Here is a 17432-nt window from a genome sequence, read left to right as displayed (position 1 = left end):
AGGGGTTTCCTTGAGTTTTCTGTTTCAATTGCTTTATTTTGTGCTAGGTATCCCAGTTTAAGAATGATTCTTAAGCTGACCAATTTAATAAGCAAATAATTTAATGTTGAATTGTGATTTATAAAATTGAGTGTTAAAAAAGAATTAATAAAAATTTAACCTTATCTAAAAAAGAATAGGTTTTTGCTTGTTTTTTTTTTTTTTTTTCCAGTACTGAGGACTGAATTCAGGGGCATTCTAGCTCCGAGCTACATTTCCAGCCCTATTTTTTATTTTATTTTGAAACGTGGTCTCACTAAGTTGCAGAGGGCCTAAGTAGCTGAGGCTGACCATAAACCTTCAATCCTCCTATATCAGTCTCCCAAGTACTGGGATTACAAGTGTGTGCCACTAAACCCAACTACAGAACAAATTTTTAGTCTTCATCATTTATTTCTCTACTTTATTCATGTCAGAGTTTCTCTTCCACTTTCAACATCTGAATATTTGTTTAAACAAAATTCATAGTTTTTTGCCAACAGATTTAAATAAAATGCTAAAGGAGTTTTCCTTGATGTTTATAGTTCAAATGAAACAACAGAAGTCCTTAGTAATTTCACTGGAGTGAAATTTAACTTACTAAGGTATTAAAAGTACAATATTGTGGGCCGGGCATGGTGGTGCACGCTTGTAATCCCTGCGCTTGGGAGGCTGAAACAGGAGGATTGCACAGGTTCGACGCCAGCCCCACTGGCTTAAGAGACCCTGTTTCCAAATAAAAATATAAAAATAGGTCTGGGAGTATAGCCCAGAGATAGAAGGGCTTCCAGGAACCCCAGTACCACCACCAAAAAGAAAAAGTACAATATTGTGTACCAAAAGTACATAATATGAAGAACTTTAATATTTTCCACATATGGCATTATTATCTGATGCAACATGACTATAACTAACTCAAATTCTTTGAAAAATTAAGTTTCCAATATACCATACCAATTCATTTTCTTTCCGTTTAATTTGCTGTCTTGCTCTATCCCGCCATTTTATTAGAAAAAGGATTTGCTTGTAGAATTGCATCATCTTCTGTATCCGCAACAATAACTCTGAAGAAAATAAATTATATTATCATATTGTGGTAGAATAAGAAGAGTTACTAAAATGAAAACCCAAGAATTACACCTTCCCTGATACTTGCAAAAGAATGTAACTACAAGCAGCCTGCAGAGGACTATGTATCCAGGTGACCACCTGTAAATGTCACATCTGACCTAAAGTTCATGTAGGTCAGTAGCCTGCAAAGAAATTTCCCACTCTTGCCTTCCCCTTACCCAGCTCCCCCGAGCAACCCTGTCATCACTGACTGTCACAGAAGTTCCAGCTTCTGTAAGCCTGCCTGCCTGCTTCCACCCTTCATCTCAAATTGATAAAATGGGAGCCCACGTGAAGCTTGAGGCTGGAATTTTTCAGGAGTTACCTAACTTTGGCCTGCCTGTGTAATAACTTCCTCTTTTCTACCCTAATTGGCACCTGGTCAGGTCAATTATTCCAGAAGATTTCTGCAACAGTATGTAATTAAAACTGTTTCCAAAAGAACCAAAATGATAAAATATTCTATCATGTTATAGCCAGTTTTGTTTGTTTTAATTATATCCATTAAAAGTATAGGTAGTACGTCTGAGACTTTATTTATTTACCTGTAAACATCACCTTTGTCTTTGTCTTTAGAAATTAAAATGCAATAGAAATATCAGGATTTTTTTTGGTAGTAGGGATTGAATCCAGGAGCTTCTACCTCTAAGCTACACTCCCAGCCCTATTTTATTTTTTACTTTGAAATAGGGTCTCAATAAGTCGCTGAGGGCCTTGCTAAGTAGCTGAAACTAGCCTGAAATGTTTAATCCTGTCTCAGCCTCCCAAGTAGGGATGATAAGCCTGTGCCACCAAGCAGGGCTTCAGTCCTTTTTGAACAAATCTGTTCCTTATAAAAGCAGAACTCCTAATATATTCATAAGAAGTATAATCATGAGGCAGTATTTAGAAAGACCAAGGTCTTTTAATTGTATGCCTTAGGATTAAATGGATTGCCCAATACATGTTAACCAGGAGTCCAAAGTTCAAATACAGGGCCCACAGGGAGGATGAGTGAAGCCATCCTGGGGACAGTGCCACCAGAGTGCATTTGTATTCCTGTTTGTACCCTAAATTAACTACTGCCAACAGTTTTCTCTTAGAAGTGGAGGCTTAGTTGTTGTGGGGTTTTTTAGTTTTTTGTTTTGATTTTTCTTTTCAAAATAAGCTAGATATCTGGAATTTATGTCATTACTTCTCACGCTTAAACTTTAGCAACCAGGTTTTAAATTTTTTAAATATTGTGTGAATAGTGGACAATGTGTCAGCTGCCAGTTTTCAACACACAACTTTGTGGGTCATTGGCTCACTGAACTCTGTGATTTTGTCCTCAAATCTAAGCTCTTCAGGAAGCCTAGAAATCCTCTAATTTACCTAATTAAGAGTTCTCAGAGCCAGGCATGGTGGTGCTAGAAATCATCTAATTTACCTAATTAAGAGTTTTCAGAGCCGGGCGTGGTGGTGCACGCTTGTAATCCCAGCATTTGGGAGGCTGAGACAGGAGGATGGCAGTTCTCAGCCAGTTTCAGCTACTTAGTGAGGCCCTTTGCAACTCAGTGAGACCCTGTTTCAAAATAAAGAATAAAAAATAGGCTGGGAGTGTAGTTTGGAGGTAGAATACCTCAGAGTTCCATCCCCAGTACCGCAAAAGGAAAAAAAAAAAAGAGTACTCAAATTGGATTATTCCTAAGAAAGTGAGAAATGAATACGCATTATCATTGCACATCTCCTCAGCTCATATAATTATCTCCTGGACTAACTCATTATGCTTAAGGTTTTTTGGTTCAGTCAGGAGAGCTAAACAATTCTAGCTTGTTTTTGTTTGGTTTTCTTTCTTTTTTTAAAATTTTTTATTGGTGCATTATATTCATACATCATACTGGGGTAAAAAACTTGTGTGTACATACAGGTTCATCTTTTTTGTTTTCTTTTTTTATTACTGGGAATTGAACCCAGGAGCATGCTATCTCTGAGCTATACCTCCAGTCCTTTTTTACTTTTGTTTTTAAACAGGGTCTTGTTAAGTTGTTGAGGCTGGCCTAAAACCTGTCTGGGGATGGAACCCAGGGGCATTCGACCTCCGAGCTCCACCCCTGCCCTATTTTTTATTCTTTATTTTGAAACAAGGTCTCAGTTGCAGAGGACCTCACTAAGTAGCTGAGGCTGTCTGTGAACCGCGATCCTCCGGTGTTAGCCTCCCAAATACTGGGATTACAAGCGTGCGCCACCACGCCCAGCTCAGGGTGTGATTTTAAATAGGCCTATTTTCTACTACAATAAAATCTGTAAAATAAATCTCATTTAAGTTTTGTTTTTTTCTCTTTTTGTACTGGGGATTGTGCCCAGAGGTGTTCCACCTCTGAGCTAGAATACCCTCATCCCTATTTTATTTTTTGTTTTGAAACAAGGCCTTGCTAAATTACTGTGGCTAGCCTTGAAACTGCGATCTTCTCATCTCAGCCTCCCAAATATTGAGATTACAAATGTGCCCCAGCTTCATTAAGGTTGTTTGTTTGTTTGTTTGTTTGTTTTGCGGTACTGGGGTTCCTGGAAGCCCTTCTATCTCCGGGCTACACTCCCAGACCTATTTTATATTTTTTAGTTGGAAACAGTGTATCTTAAGTCAGCGCGGCTGGCTCCGAACCAGCGCGATCTTCCTGTCTCTGCCTCCCAAGCGCAGGGATTACAAGCGTGCACCACCACGCCCGGCTTCATTAAGTTTTTAAATACCTTCATTTATGTCAATTCTCTAAACAAAAATCATTCTTAACTGTTAGTTTCTTGTTTCTTAAAATAAATGAATAAAGAAGGTAATTGCTTTCACATAAGAATATACCTTTATGTCTTTCTTTTTGATGTTTTACAAAAGAGTACCAGTGATTAAATAAATACTTTTTAATGTTATAATTGTAAAATAGTATTGCCTTTTCCATTTTTTCAATCAGGATAGCCTCTTCATTTACTTGGGGTATTGCTATGTTTTTCCAAGTGCTGCAGACAGAAAATACAGAAAAATAATATTTTGATTTTAAAGCAAAACATTAATAGATAAATTGAGATGAACACAAGTGATACTTCCTTTACCTCCTCAAAAACCACTGCCAAAAAAAATAACGACTTCTATAAGTTAGAGTGACCTGAAGATTTCTAACAAATATAGGGGAAAATGGAGATCATATGAGTCACATTTCTTTTTGGACATGACAAAAGAAATCATAGAATAATGTCATGCATTTCACTATCATAACTTCAAATTGCCAAAAGAGTCACTCTAATGATAATTTTTTAAAAAGTAATCTAAATGCTAAAATGTATCTTGACCCCCCAAAATTTCATACAAGTGAATTGTTGCCCATACTTTCAGTTTTGAAGTAGTTGTTTGTTTGTTTGTTTGTTTGTTTGGTACTAGAGATTAAACACAAGGGTATTCTATTTCTGAGCTACACTCACAACCATTTATTTAAAAAACAGGGTCTGCCGGGCGTGGTGGCGCACGCTTGTAATCCTCGCGCTTGGGAGGCTGAGACAGGAGGATCGTGCAGGTTCGAAGCCAGCCGCGCTGGCGTAAGAGACCCTGTTTCAAAAATATAAAATAGGTCTGGGAGTGTAGCCCGGAGGTAGAAGGGCTTCCAGGAAGCCCAGTACCACTAAAAATAAAAATAAAAAATAAAAATAAAATAAATAAATAAAAACAGGGTCTTCTAAGTTCCTGAGGCTGGCCTGTGATCCTCCTGTCTTAGCATCCCAAGTACTAGGATTACAGGTGTGCACCACCACAACTGGCTGTGTTTTTCTTTATGTGAAAATAACATAAAGAAGAAATGGCATATAAAAATCACATTTGAAAAATCACGTTCTTACCAAAAATGGGTCTTTATTAAATGTCCAGTGTAAAAAGTACATGCTTTTATCATCAATTCTGGAGTCATCTAAAATACAGAAATAATTGAAATAAATGTTAGAAATGAATGGCATACACAGGCTGCCTGTGCAAGATACACACGAAAATGAGATCAATGGTTGTCTCTGGGGAAAGGAATTAGGCCAGTGCAAGAATGGAGTGAAAGAACTACATACCACTTATACAGTTAGGAATTTTATTGTGTGTGCTATTCATTCATTCACGGCACTGGGAACTGAACCTAGGGCATCTACTTTTGAGCTATACCCCCAGCCCTTTTATTTTGAAACAAGATCTTACTAAAGTTACCACTCATTGCCTTGAACAGGGAATCCTCTAGCCTCACCTTCCCAAGTACTGAGCTTGCAGTCATGTGCCATTCAGAGCCTGGCTTCACCTATTTTTTTAAGCTTAAAATGACCCCATTACATCTTACTTACTTTAAAGCATTTTAATATAAGTATTATGGTATTGTTATTACTAGCTGTGTTTATAAAAGTAGAGAATTGTAGTTCTACTAGTCACTTTTTTTTTCTTTCTTTAAATAAAACTGGGGATTGAACCCAGGGGCATACTACCACCTAGCTACACTCCTAGCCCTACTTTTTTTTATTCTTAATTTTGAAACAGGGTCTCACTAAATTGCAGAGGGCCTCACTAAGAGGCTGAGGCTGACCGCGAACCTGTGATTCTCCTGTCTCAGCCTCCCAAGTACCGGGATCACAAATATGCACCACCATGCCTGACTTATTTTTTTATTTTGAAACAGCGTCTCACTAAATTGCAGAGGGCCTCACTAAGTAGCTGAGGCTGGTGTGAACCTGTGATCCTCCTGTCTAAGCCTCCCAAGTACTGAGAATACAAAGGTGTACTACCACACCAGACCTGGTCACTGTTTTATTATTTATTTATTTATTTATTCAGTACTGGGGATTGAACCCAGGGGCATTCTACCTCCAAGCTACATCCCCAGCCCATTTTTTTAAATTCTTTTTTCTTTGTTTTGTTTTGTTTTGTTTTGCAGTACTGGGGGTGGAACCCAGGGATATCTACCTCTGAGCTACACTCCCAGCCATATTTTTTTATTCTTTATTTTGAAACAGGGTCTCACTGACTTGCAAAGGGCCTCACTAAGTAGTAACTGAGGCTGTAAATGGTGGGATTATAAATGTGTGCCACCACACCCGGCTTATTCTTTATTTTGAAACAGAGTCTCACTAAGTTGCAGAGGGCCTCGCTAAGTAGCTGAGGCTGGCTGCGAACCTGTGGTCCTCCTATCTCAGCCTCCCAAGTACTGGTATTCCATGCATGCACCGCCATGCCTGGCTTCTGGTCACTCTTAAGACTGCATTTTTTGCTTCTCAAGGGCATGGGAGTTTCATCCCTAAAAAACATGCAGGAATGTCCCACAAAGCAGGTATAAAGAACCTTATAGACTAACAGTTTAAACTGTGGAATATGTTAAAGAGATGAAAATTTATCGTGTACAACTATTTACAATAAAATGTGGAAACACATTTTTGAGGGTTGCTGAAATTATCTGTCCCTTCTATATATTAATTAATGAGTAAAGATAATATGATAGTAACACACTTAGTATATATGCACGTGACTACTATTAAGTGCTAGTGGTAATTTTTTCTCAGATTTTATTGCCATCTTATTTTTTATATAGATATACAAACATATAGTCACATCTATTTGATGGAGAAAGAAGTTTGGCTCAAATCTATACCATTTGCCAGGAACTCTGAATTCTACTTTTCTAAGACAAATGTTTTCTCCCTTTCTACATTACTATAAATGCTTTGTTAAATTAACAGTTACAATGCCAGGCATGGTGGCACCACTTGTGATCCCAGTACTTGGGAGGCTAAGACAAGAGGATCATAGGTTTGTGACAGCTTCAGCAACTTTGTGAGGTCCTCTGCAATTTAGTGACACCCTGTTTCAAAAAAAATAATAATAATAAAAAGTTAGGGCTGGGGATGTAGTTCAGAGATAGAATGTCCCTTGGTTCAATCTCAGTAACACACACACACACACACGCACACACACACACACACTAATAATAATAATAATAATAATAATAATAATAATAAATAATAATAATAATAAATAGATACAGTATACAGATTGTCGATTATTTTAGGCCTATAGGCCCTGATATTCTATCACTTGCTCAGTGACATTTGAAAACCCTCACTTTCAACTGGGTGTGGTGGCACACACTTGTAATCCCAGCATTCGGGAGGCTGAGACCGGAGGATCGCAGTTCACAGCCAGCCTCAGCTACTTAGTGAGGCCCTCTGTAACTTAGTGAGACCTTGCTTCAAAATTAAGAAGAAAAAAAAAGGCAGGGGGTGTAGCTGGGATGTCGAATGCCCCTGGGTTCTATCCCCAGACCTGCAAGAAAGAAAGAAAGAAAGAAAGAGAGAGAGAGAGAGAGAGAGAGAGAGAGAGAGAGAAGGAAGGAAAGAAAGAAAGGAAGAAAGAAAAAGAAAAGAAAACCCTCACTTTCAATGAAGATTAAATGCATCTGGGCATGGTAGCACATGCCTGAATCCTAGGACTTGGGAAGCTATGACAGGAGGATCACAGGGTTGTGGCCAACCTCACAACCTCAGCAACTTAGTGAGGCCCTCCACAACTCAGTGAGAACTGTTTCAAAATAAAATTGGGCGGGGGATGTAACTCAATAGTAGAATACCCCTGGGGGTTCAATCTTCACACACACACACACACACACACACACACACACACACACACACACACACTATGCTTATGGTGAGGGAAAAGATTAAAGTTTTTCTCTCACTAAATTCAGTCTTTTTTTTTTTTTTTTTTTTTTTTTGGCAGTCCTTGACATGGAACCCAGGAGCATTCTACCTCCAAGCTACACCCTCAGCCCTATTTTTTATTCTTTATTTTGAAACAGGGTCTCACTGAGTCGCATATGGCCTAAGTAGCTGAGGCTGGCCCCGAACCGCAATCCTCCTGTCTCAGCCTCCTGAATGCGGGGATTGCAAACGTGCGCCCTCACACCCAGCTTAAATTCAGATTTGTATAGGGGAAAGAAATCTAGATGGGTAAAGAAAAAGGAGCACTGAACACATAGCAGAGAGGAGGGAACCAGAAGGAGATGAGGAAGAAATGAGGTGGCAGCAGTTGATTCAACTGTTTAGCTCTACATAGGTATCGGAATTTCCTACTCTGAGTCTCTTTAGGAGTTACCACCATAAATTAGTATATAAGTACCTACAAAAAGTGGCATAAGCCATAAAATTAAGTACATTATATGATCAAAGGAATGAATGTAAAGCAAAACATGAAACAGAGCCAGGCACACACATGTTAATATGAGTAAGTGAAAAGCTGAAACAGGACAATCACAGGCTCAAGGCCAGTGTGTGGTAACTTAGCAAGACACTGCTTCAAAATAAAAAGGGTTGGGGGTATAGCTCAGAGGTAAAACACTCCTGGGTTCAAACTCCAGTACCACCGCCCCAAAATAAAAAAATTAGGTAGCGAGGGCTGTAATCAATAAAGCCTGTCCCCAACTTCGGGACAGGCTTGTGTGGACTCCACGACAGCCCAGCAGAACCTCTAACCAGTGCAACCACGGGGCACATGCCTGGACATCTTATTATCACATGGTTTCGCTTCCACTGTCAATGTTCTCCCCACTCAAGCTGCAGCAGCTGGCTTTCTACCTTTGTGCAATGTTCTGCACAGAGTAGGAGCTCAACAAAAACATACTCTCCTGGACTTGGGATGAGGGAGCCATTCCAATACATGCATCAGAAACTGTGAAAATATGTTGAAAATGCATTTCATACACCTAACCTACACCCAACATCTGAGCTTGGCAACACCGTACACGGCAGATTGTTGGTTGTGACCTCCTGATGGCACGTCTGCCCCAGAGGTGCAGCTTACCGCTGCTGCTTAAGAGCCACAGAATCTCTTATTGCATGCCACGAATCTGGGAAAAGATCAAACTTCAAAATTCAAAGGGCAGCTTCCACCGAATGCCTATGCTCTCACATGACCCTAAAGTCAAATCCTAAGTCAATCATCATAAATTGTGGAGCTTCTATAAGTATGAATTGATAGCAGAATTAGCAAGGGCCACTTCTCTGCTATCTGACTATTAGAAATGGAGAATAAAGGATTACAGTAACTATTTTGTGTGAAAGTCACTGAATAAAAATAAATCAACTTGGCACTGTCAACAGATGGCTTCTGAACAGGAACCCTGTTTCCAGATCCTCGGGTGCTACACACACCACAAGCTGCTGCCATTTATAACTGCAGTGAAGGAGGAACCGCAGGTGTATCACAATATGACTTCTTTTCTTTCTCTCTCTTCCCTCTTCTAGATAGATAGATAGATAGATAGATACTTTTTTTTTAAAACAGGGTCTCTTAAACCAGCGAGGCTGGCTCCGAACCAGCGCGATCGTGTCTCCACCTACCAAGTGCAGGGATTACAAGCGCGCCACCATGCCCGGCTTCTACATTAAATTTAAAGTGACATGAATCTAGTTCGTGTCATCATTATTCTCACATTCATTATTTTTATTCCTTCTAGATCACAGTAATACATTTTATTCCTTCTAAGAAATACTAGTCTGTCCAAAATCAGAGGAAAAGAAATACCATCACAGAACAGCAAGGTTCGGGACCTGTTTACCAACAAGTTGACTCTTGTTTGGAGCATAGAATCTGTCAGCTTCTCCCAAATTATTAAAACTCTGGGGTCCTAAGGGCAAGTTTCCTTTCTATAGATAAGCTTTATTTGCATCTGTAAGACTACTTAGGTCTACATCTTTCATTTAGATTTTAGGGTTTTGTTACATGAAGCTCCCCTGTGATAACATCATTTTAAAAGCTTTATATGATGGCATTGAGTGAGAAAAGCCAGGTGCAGAAGGTGATGTGCTGGTTTTCGCAAGCTTTTGATGACTATTAGCTTGTAATATCATCTGGATATTGGAGGACTAGGCGTTTATTCCAGTCTTTCTATTCTGGTTTTATTTTTGCCTGTCTTTCCAGGAATTCTGTACAGACTGTTTATTTTCCTCAACCTATAGTTGCTTCCATTGTTTTAGCACTGGATGGTGCCCAGGTCAAGATTTGCCAGGAGTCTGTGGCTAGTATGCTGTCATTCTTTCAGTACTAAAGGAAAATCCAAGCCCAAGTCTGTCCCAAATATACTGTTGATGTGATGTTAAAAAACAAACAAACAACAACAACAAAAAAAAACGGGCGTAGTGGCGCACGCTTGTAATCCCCGCGCTTGGGAGGCAGAGACAGGAGGATCACGCAGGTTCGAAGCCAGCCTCAGCTACTTAGTGAGGCTCTCATCAACTTAGTGAGACCCTGTTTCCAAATAAAATATAAAATAGGTCTGGGAGTGTAGCCCAGAGGTAGAAGGCCCCTGGGTTCTACTCCCAGTACCACCACCACCAAAAAAAACAACAACAAAAAAAAACTAGCGCTTGGGACAGGAGGATTGCGCAGGTCTGAAGCCAGCCTCGGCTAGTTAGTGAGGCTCTCAGCAACTTAGTAAGACCCTGTTTCAAAAATAAAATATAAAATAGGGCTGGGAGTATAGCCTGGAGGTAGAAAGCCTCTGGGTTCCACCCCAATACCACACACACACACAAAAAAAAAAAAAAAAAAAAAAAAGAATACCTAGAAAGAGTAGTTTGTCCCCAAAGCCTCTCCCTGGGGCCAGGGTAGGTTCAGATGCTTCCTCCAGCCACCAGAGTATGGTGAAGCACTGAATGGCTCTGGCCAGCTCTGGGCAGTCACCTTAGATGGACCAGCCCCAGGCTCCTATATAATTTTTCTGCCACCATATTGTGTCAAATCCTGAGCCCACAGCCTGCCAAGACTAGCACAGCACAGGTAGAAAAAAGGCCCACACTGCTACAGGCTGCCTAATGCTGAGGTATACTGGCCCAAAACTGTTGCTCCAGCCGCAAGTGCTGCTAGCTGGAAGAGAAGCTGACAGACATGGCACTGGAGCTGTTCCAGAGGCTCCATCTGCTGACAGGCCTGGGGATGGGGGCCATTAGAGTATTCCCAGTGTAACGTTTCACCAACCTCCCGCTTAGTTCTAAGGGCCAAGTCTTGTACTTACTACCCTGTACTACCTCCCAACAAATGGGGGTTTTACCACACTAGAGTATTGGTGAAGGCAGTCCCTTGGCCACTTAGGATTATGTTAAACTGGGTCATGCCTGAGGATCACAGCAGCAAGGACCTGCACAGTCTCAAGGATACACTGGGGCCTGCACTGTCGCCAGCAGAGATGCAGACCAAAATGTGAATCCATTCAGCTGGGGCACAGGTCTCTGCCTGGTGCCAGGTCACTTCTACGGCACCAACAACAAGCACTTGCTTAGCAGTAGCTGTGTACCTGAGGTTGGTGAACAGGTAGTGGAGACAGTCCATTGGCCACCAAGACTGCCACGAAACTGAGGTGTGAGTCGAATCTCATACCTGCAGCGCCTGCATTATCTCTGGAGGAGGAAAGGTGTGTCCCAGGCCCACTCTAAGGCTTGAAGTGATGCAAATGAGAACTTCGCTCTGTCCCATCAGTATACAGGCCTCTGTCTGATGCTGAGGACAGTCTAAAGGCTCTATCTGTGAGCTCTGGCCTGAGTTCAGGGCCTTTGGTTTCTGACAGGCACTGAGCTCTGAGATAAAGCCCTGTGCTAGCTTTTGTGTGCTGCTCCCCAGTGAGTGGAGGCTTGTTCCCTGCTCTGCTATAGCTGAAGCAGAGATGGAGGAGGAAGGCAACTGCCTAGGGAACAGTTCCGATGGCTCAGTCTGCAGTCCCCAAGTACTGGCCTGGTGGTAGGGTTCCTGGAGCTTGGTCCAATGCTGGGTATCGCTGTGGCAGGCCTGATACTGGGTTTCAAGTCTAAGGCCTGGGATTATTTCTCTCTTCTTCTCTTTAGGTGGCTTCTCTCTAGGTGGCTTTCTCCACACCAGTCTGCATGGAGTTGGAGAAGCGGTGACATAGAAACTCTTCCTGCCTCGCCTTCTTCAGTCTGTCATTTTGTTTTGTTATACTAAAAGCAGGCACTATGGTATCTCACCTGATTTCTGTAGCTCCTGTGAAGGTTGTTTGGTGCCTGAATGGCTGTTCAACGTGGTGTCTATGGAGGATCACTGGAGCATCTTACCCAGCTGTCATCTCACCCCAACCTTGGTACTACTTTTTTTTTTATGGTACTGGGGGTGGGGGTGGAACCCAGGGGCTTTCTACCTCCAGGCCATACTCCCAGACCTACTTTCTTTTAATATTTTATTTGGAAAAAGGGTCTCACTAAGTTGCTGAGAGCCTCACTAAGTAGCTGAGGCTGGCTTCGAATCTGCGCGACCCTCCTGTCTCAGCCTCCCAAGCGCTGGGATTATAAGCGTGTGCCACCATGCCCAGCTTGCTTGATACTGCTTTTATATTCTCTAAAAATGTCATTTCCTGTCAGACATGCACACTGAAATATTTATTAGTAAAATAACATAATTTCTCTGCTTTCTAATATCCCATCAAAGGGGTAGAAGGGAGAATAAATCAAGATGGACAAAATGTTGATTCTTTTTCAAGCTGGACGATGGATGATAATTATGGTATTCTCTCTACTTTTGCATTATGTTTTAATTTTTCCATAATAAAAAACTTTTACTGTTACATATGCTATCTCTTCTTGAAATTAGTAGGTCCACCTGGATATTTCATTTCCTAAGAAATGAGAATCAAGTCTGTGAGATTAGTTTCCTCCTTACATGGTTGATTCATTCAGCTTGGAACACACAACTAAATTGCCTTTCTCTCTACTGTGATGAGAGCAATGCAGTTGCTTTTTTATTTTATTTATTGGGTTTTTTTTAATGATATGGCTTGCTCACAATTTCCTATATTCATTCTTCTCTAAGTAAAATCACACATTTATACCTTATAAATAAGCATATATATACAGGCTGCCCTTGCTGTGCAGAACTGTGCATCATTAGACTATAAAACCCCGCAAAGCAATCTTAAGCAATGTATTTAAGATTCATAATTGTTTGTGAACTTTAAGTTTTTTGTTAAAACCTTAAAAATCTTTTTAATACACTATAAAATATCAAAAAAAAACACTGAGGATAATGGTGTTTATTATTTTTAAGTTTTATTTCTCTCTCTTTTTGTTTTTGTAGAACTGGAGATTAAACCCAGGGAAATGCTATCTCTGAGCTATACCCCCAACCCTATTTTTTTTTTATTCTTTATTTTGAAACAGGGTCTCACTAAGTTGCTGCGAGCCTCACTAAGCTGCTGAGGCTGGCTTAGAATCTGCAATCCTCCTGTCTCAGCCTCCCAAGTACTGGGATTATAAGTGTGTCCCACTGCACATGGCTGAGTTTTATTTCTTTGTTTAAAAAAATAAAAATAAAGAGCCAGGTGTGATAGCACACACTCGTAATCCCAGTAATTGGGAAGCTGAGACAGGAGGATTGGAGGTTCAAAGCCAGCCTCAGCAGCTTAGTGAGGCTCTCAGTAACGTAATGAGACCCTGTTTGTAAATAACAAATATTTTTATATTTTTATATTTTATGGGGATGTAGCCCAGATGTAGACCATCCCCAGTACCCCACCACACACACACACATCTCACTTTTCTCTGAAAGTGACAGATCCAACCTTGGTTCATTCTTCTAACTAAGAATTCTAGAATACCTGGAGATTCACATTTTCATGTCCAAACTTAACAAATACTATCCTCATTACTATTGCAAAGTCCTATTCCATTTTTTATGTTTTTCAACTTCTGATACAATGTGATCAAACTGTCACACTTCTGCCAAAGTTTGGATTAGCTCCTATCATTTTATCCTTTGTGCTTTCAACATCACGAAATATCTGAGAATTCTTTTTCCAATAAAACTCCAGGTTTGAAATTGCTATGAATTCTGTGAGTTATTTAAAGATTGACTATGAGCTTCTATAAATAGTATACACAACATGAGTTTAGATCTTATAAGATCCTTGTCACAATGCTGATAATGAGATTTTACTCCTTTATATCAAGAGTTTATTTTTAAGTAGCATCGTTTTAAAATTATTTTCAGGCTTATTTTAAGCAAAATTATAATAGAGTGAAGAAGTGGGGATGAAGGACTCAGAACCCTGTCCTGGGGTCTCCCCTTTAGCTCTTCAAGTTACCCCACAAACATTTCCAAAAAACAGGTTGCAGATGCCTGCACTCTTTAGTAGATAAAAAGTCTAGGGTTGATGAAGTAATGTACACACAGTGATGCCAAAGACTAGAGTCAGACATGTGGGTTCTGCCAATGTACTGGTGCTTCCAATTCATCCTATGCTTGGCAGATTCATTCTATTCCTCTATTTCTGTGTCTCTGTTGTAGACCTCTGACTAGGAGCCAATGTTACTCTCCACCAGTCCTTGTAAATTGATACTTTCAATTGTCTCTGGCTCTCAGCACCCATTTGGAACATGGCACTGGTTCCAATTTTCACCAGCAACTCCCAAGCCCTGACCAGGCTTATACCAACAGCAGCCCCAGGACCAATGGTTATCACATACTGCGCACACATCTTCTTTGAATTGGTATTTCTCTCCCTGCATGTTTTGCAACTTTAGCTTCTCTTATATATACCACCTTTACACTAAAAGTCTCCATCCCTGAATTACTTCTTTACAGAATCAAAACCAGCTGCTACAGAGGTTTGTTCCTTTTATTAACAGTCAGGACTGGGTTTCAAGTTAGATGTCATCAAGGTTTTGACCATGCCTCTAGGAGGATGACTCCTTTTATTCTCCTCTGTGAAGGCAGCCAGCAAAGTGAATGGGGGTGGAGAGGAGGGACACAAAAACCAGTAGGTTAGAAAGGAAAGAAAAGCTTTAAGCTTGCCATTATGCTGGTTTAGTACATGAAAGGAAGAAGAGAAAACAGAGCCATCAGAAAGAGGAAAAACAAATGCCTCTTGAAAACATGTGGCAGTTACTCTGAGCATGCCTCTTTGTGTTCATGTGAGGGTGTTATTCTTTCACTTTTTTAACTGATAATCTAACCTCACACTTTCCCAAAAATCTAAAATCTTCTAAATCTGTTTGAGAATTTCCATCAGAACCTAAGATGTATATTTTATTTTATTTTATTTTTTTGGTGGTCCTGGGGGTGGAACCCAGGGGCTTTCTACCTCCAGGCTATACTCCCAACCTATTTTATATTTTATTTGGAAACAAGGTCTCACTAAGTTGCTGAGAGCCTCACCAGGTAGCTGAGGCTGGCTTCGAACCTGTGTGATCCTCCTGTCTCAGCCTCCCAAACTCGGGGATTACAAGTGTGCGCCACCACGCCCAGCTAAGATGTATATTTTATAATGCTCAGTTATTTCCCGGCGTGGTGGAGCATGCTTGTAATTCCAGTATTTGGGAGGCTGAGACAGGAGGATCACAGGTTTATGGCCACCCTCAGTTACTTAGTGAGGCTCTCAGTAACTTGGTGGGACCCTGTTTCAAAATAAAGAATAAAAACTAGGGCTGGGGGTATAGCCCAGGGATAGAATGGCCCTGGGTTCAATCCCCAGTTCCACACACACACAAAAAAAGGAATGCTTGATTACTAATAATTACCAGCTGATCATCCAGTCCAAAAAGCTGTTCCAGGCAAGTTTCAGACAATCTTCGAATGTTTTGTTTCATCAATGGATCAATGCACATATCCCTTTTAAAGAAAAACATAAAATAAGACCAAATATTAATTTCATTTGACAGTACATCCATAATTAAATCATTTATTATTGTGGGTGGGGTGAAAGTGAGGGAAGGGAAGAAACATTTCCCCTTGGGAGAAGCAGACCAGAATCACCTGAGATGCTTCTTCACACTCCTTCTGCAAGACTTGTAGAGCCTCCCTTTCCTCACTCCCTGCTTGATTTAATCTGCCCTATGATCATATGTCACTGATAAGAATACACTGTATTTCTCAAGTGGAGAGCCAATAAGCCTATTGTTCATATTTAAGTCTTGGGGACCTATGAGCCTAAGAAAGGATTGGTTAGCAATCTTGAGATTGGACACATTCATTAGCAAGACCTTATTTGTTAAGGTCTTTTTATTTGGTAAAATACTTTATGAAAGTAAAACACAATAAATACTGAACCTTCAAAATAAAATATATCCCAATTATAAATCAAAACAATACTAGCCAGACATGGTGGCAAACTTGCAGTCCCAGTGCTTGGGAAGCTGAGACAGGAGGATAGCTGGTTGGAGACCAGCCTCAGATACTTAGTGAGGCCTTCTGCAACTTAGTGAGATTCTGTTTCAAAATAAAGAATAAAAAATAGAGCTGGGGGTGGGGCTTGGGGGTAGAATGCCCCTGGATTCAACCCCCAGTTCCAAAAATATAAATATAAATATAAAAATAAATCAAAACAATACTTACCACAGAAGCCTTTGCAGACCGTTTTCAATGATAGCTTTGATCATTTCCTCTAAATATTTCAGTGGATCCTCAGGACATGTTACAAGTATGCCACATAACAATGCCTGTTTAAAAAGAAAAAAGGAAATGAAATCAATGTTTCTGAATTTGCATGTCTTTACTCAGCAACAGATAGGCTTTTCCCCACACAGTTAAAAAGCCAACTAATATAATTCTTAAAGAAACATTCTTTTTACCTACCTTTCTATATTTATCTGGAAATGATATTTTATTAAAGTCAAATTAAAATGCCGTATACCTTGCCTCTTTCTAAAAATCTACCATAAGTTGACACAATAGAGAATAATATGATGAGTTAAATCTGAAGAAAAGTTTCAGTGTTTCAGATTGGAGGTTTCTACCCTTTTTAAGTGTAAGGAAATCATGTTTATAGAGTAAAAATATTGCTGGGCACTGTGGTACGTGGCTGTCATCCCAATACTTGGGAATCTGAGACAGGAGGATTGTAAATTCGAGGACAGCCTCAGCAACATAGCAAAAGCCTCAGCAACTTAGTGAGATCATATTTCAAAATAAAAAATAATAATCACTGGGGGTGCCACTTAGAGGTAGAATGTTCCTGAGTTCAATCCCCAGGACCAATAAAAATAAAAATAAAAAAATTTTCTCAGAACCAACCATCCTTAAAACTGAATAAGAAAATCCACCACCAAGTCTACTATAAACTGAAAAAGGCTTGAAAATTCCTTTGTATTTTATCATTTATAACATCTACAGAGTATATATACTGGAAATAGTGGTAGCATAGTATACATATGCAGGAGACAAATGACTTACTAGATTGAAAATAGTGTTTAGAGGGCGTGCATGGAACCCAGAAAGCTGTGTTGTATCGTTTTTCTTCTGTGAGGTCCCACAAAGGAAAGAACTTAATAAAAGTACTAGTGAAAAT

General features: G+C 40.1%; 1 protein-coding gene across 1 annotated transcript in view; it reads right to left on the bottom strand.

The window, feature by feature from the left end:
- FBXL13 (F-box and leucine rich repeat protein 13) overlaps positions 1-17432 on the bottom strand; it is a gene marked incomplete at both ends in the record, with an annotated part of 242481 nt that overhangs the window by 198439 nt on the left and 26610 nt on the right. Inside the window, 4 exons of the mRNA XM_080701187.1 lie at positions 4032-4098; positions 4969-5036; positions 15667-15757; positions 16481-16584. Of these exons, the coding sequence (XP_080557313.1) occupies positions 4032-4098; positions 4969-5036; positions 15667-15757; positions 16481-16584 (330 nt within the window). The remainder of the gene's footprint in view (positions 1-4031; positions 4099-4968; positions 5037-15666; positions 15758-16480; positions 16585-17432) is intronic.

The sequence above is a fragment of the Muscardinus avellanarius genome, assembly GCF_963383645.1.
Source record: "Muscardinus avellanarius genome assembly, chromosome: 9".
NCBI lineage: Eukaryota > Metazoa > Chordata > Mammalia > Rodentia > Gliridae > Muscardinus > Muscardinus avellanarius.
The sequence above is the reverse complement of the archived record's forward strand: the minus strand, read 5'-3'. Positions and strand labels throughout refer to the sequence as shown.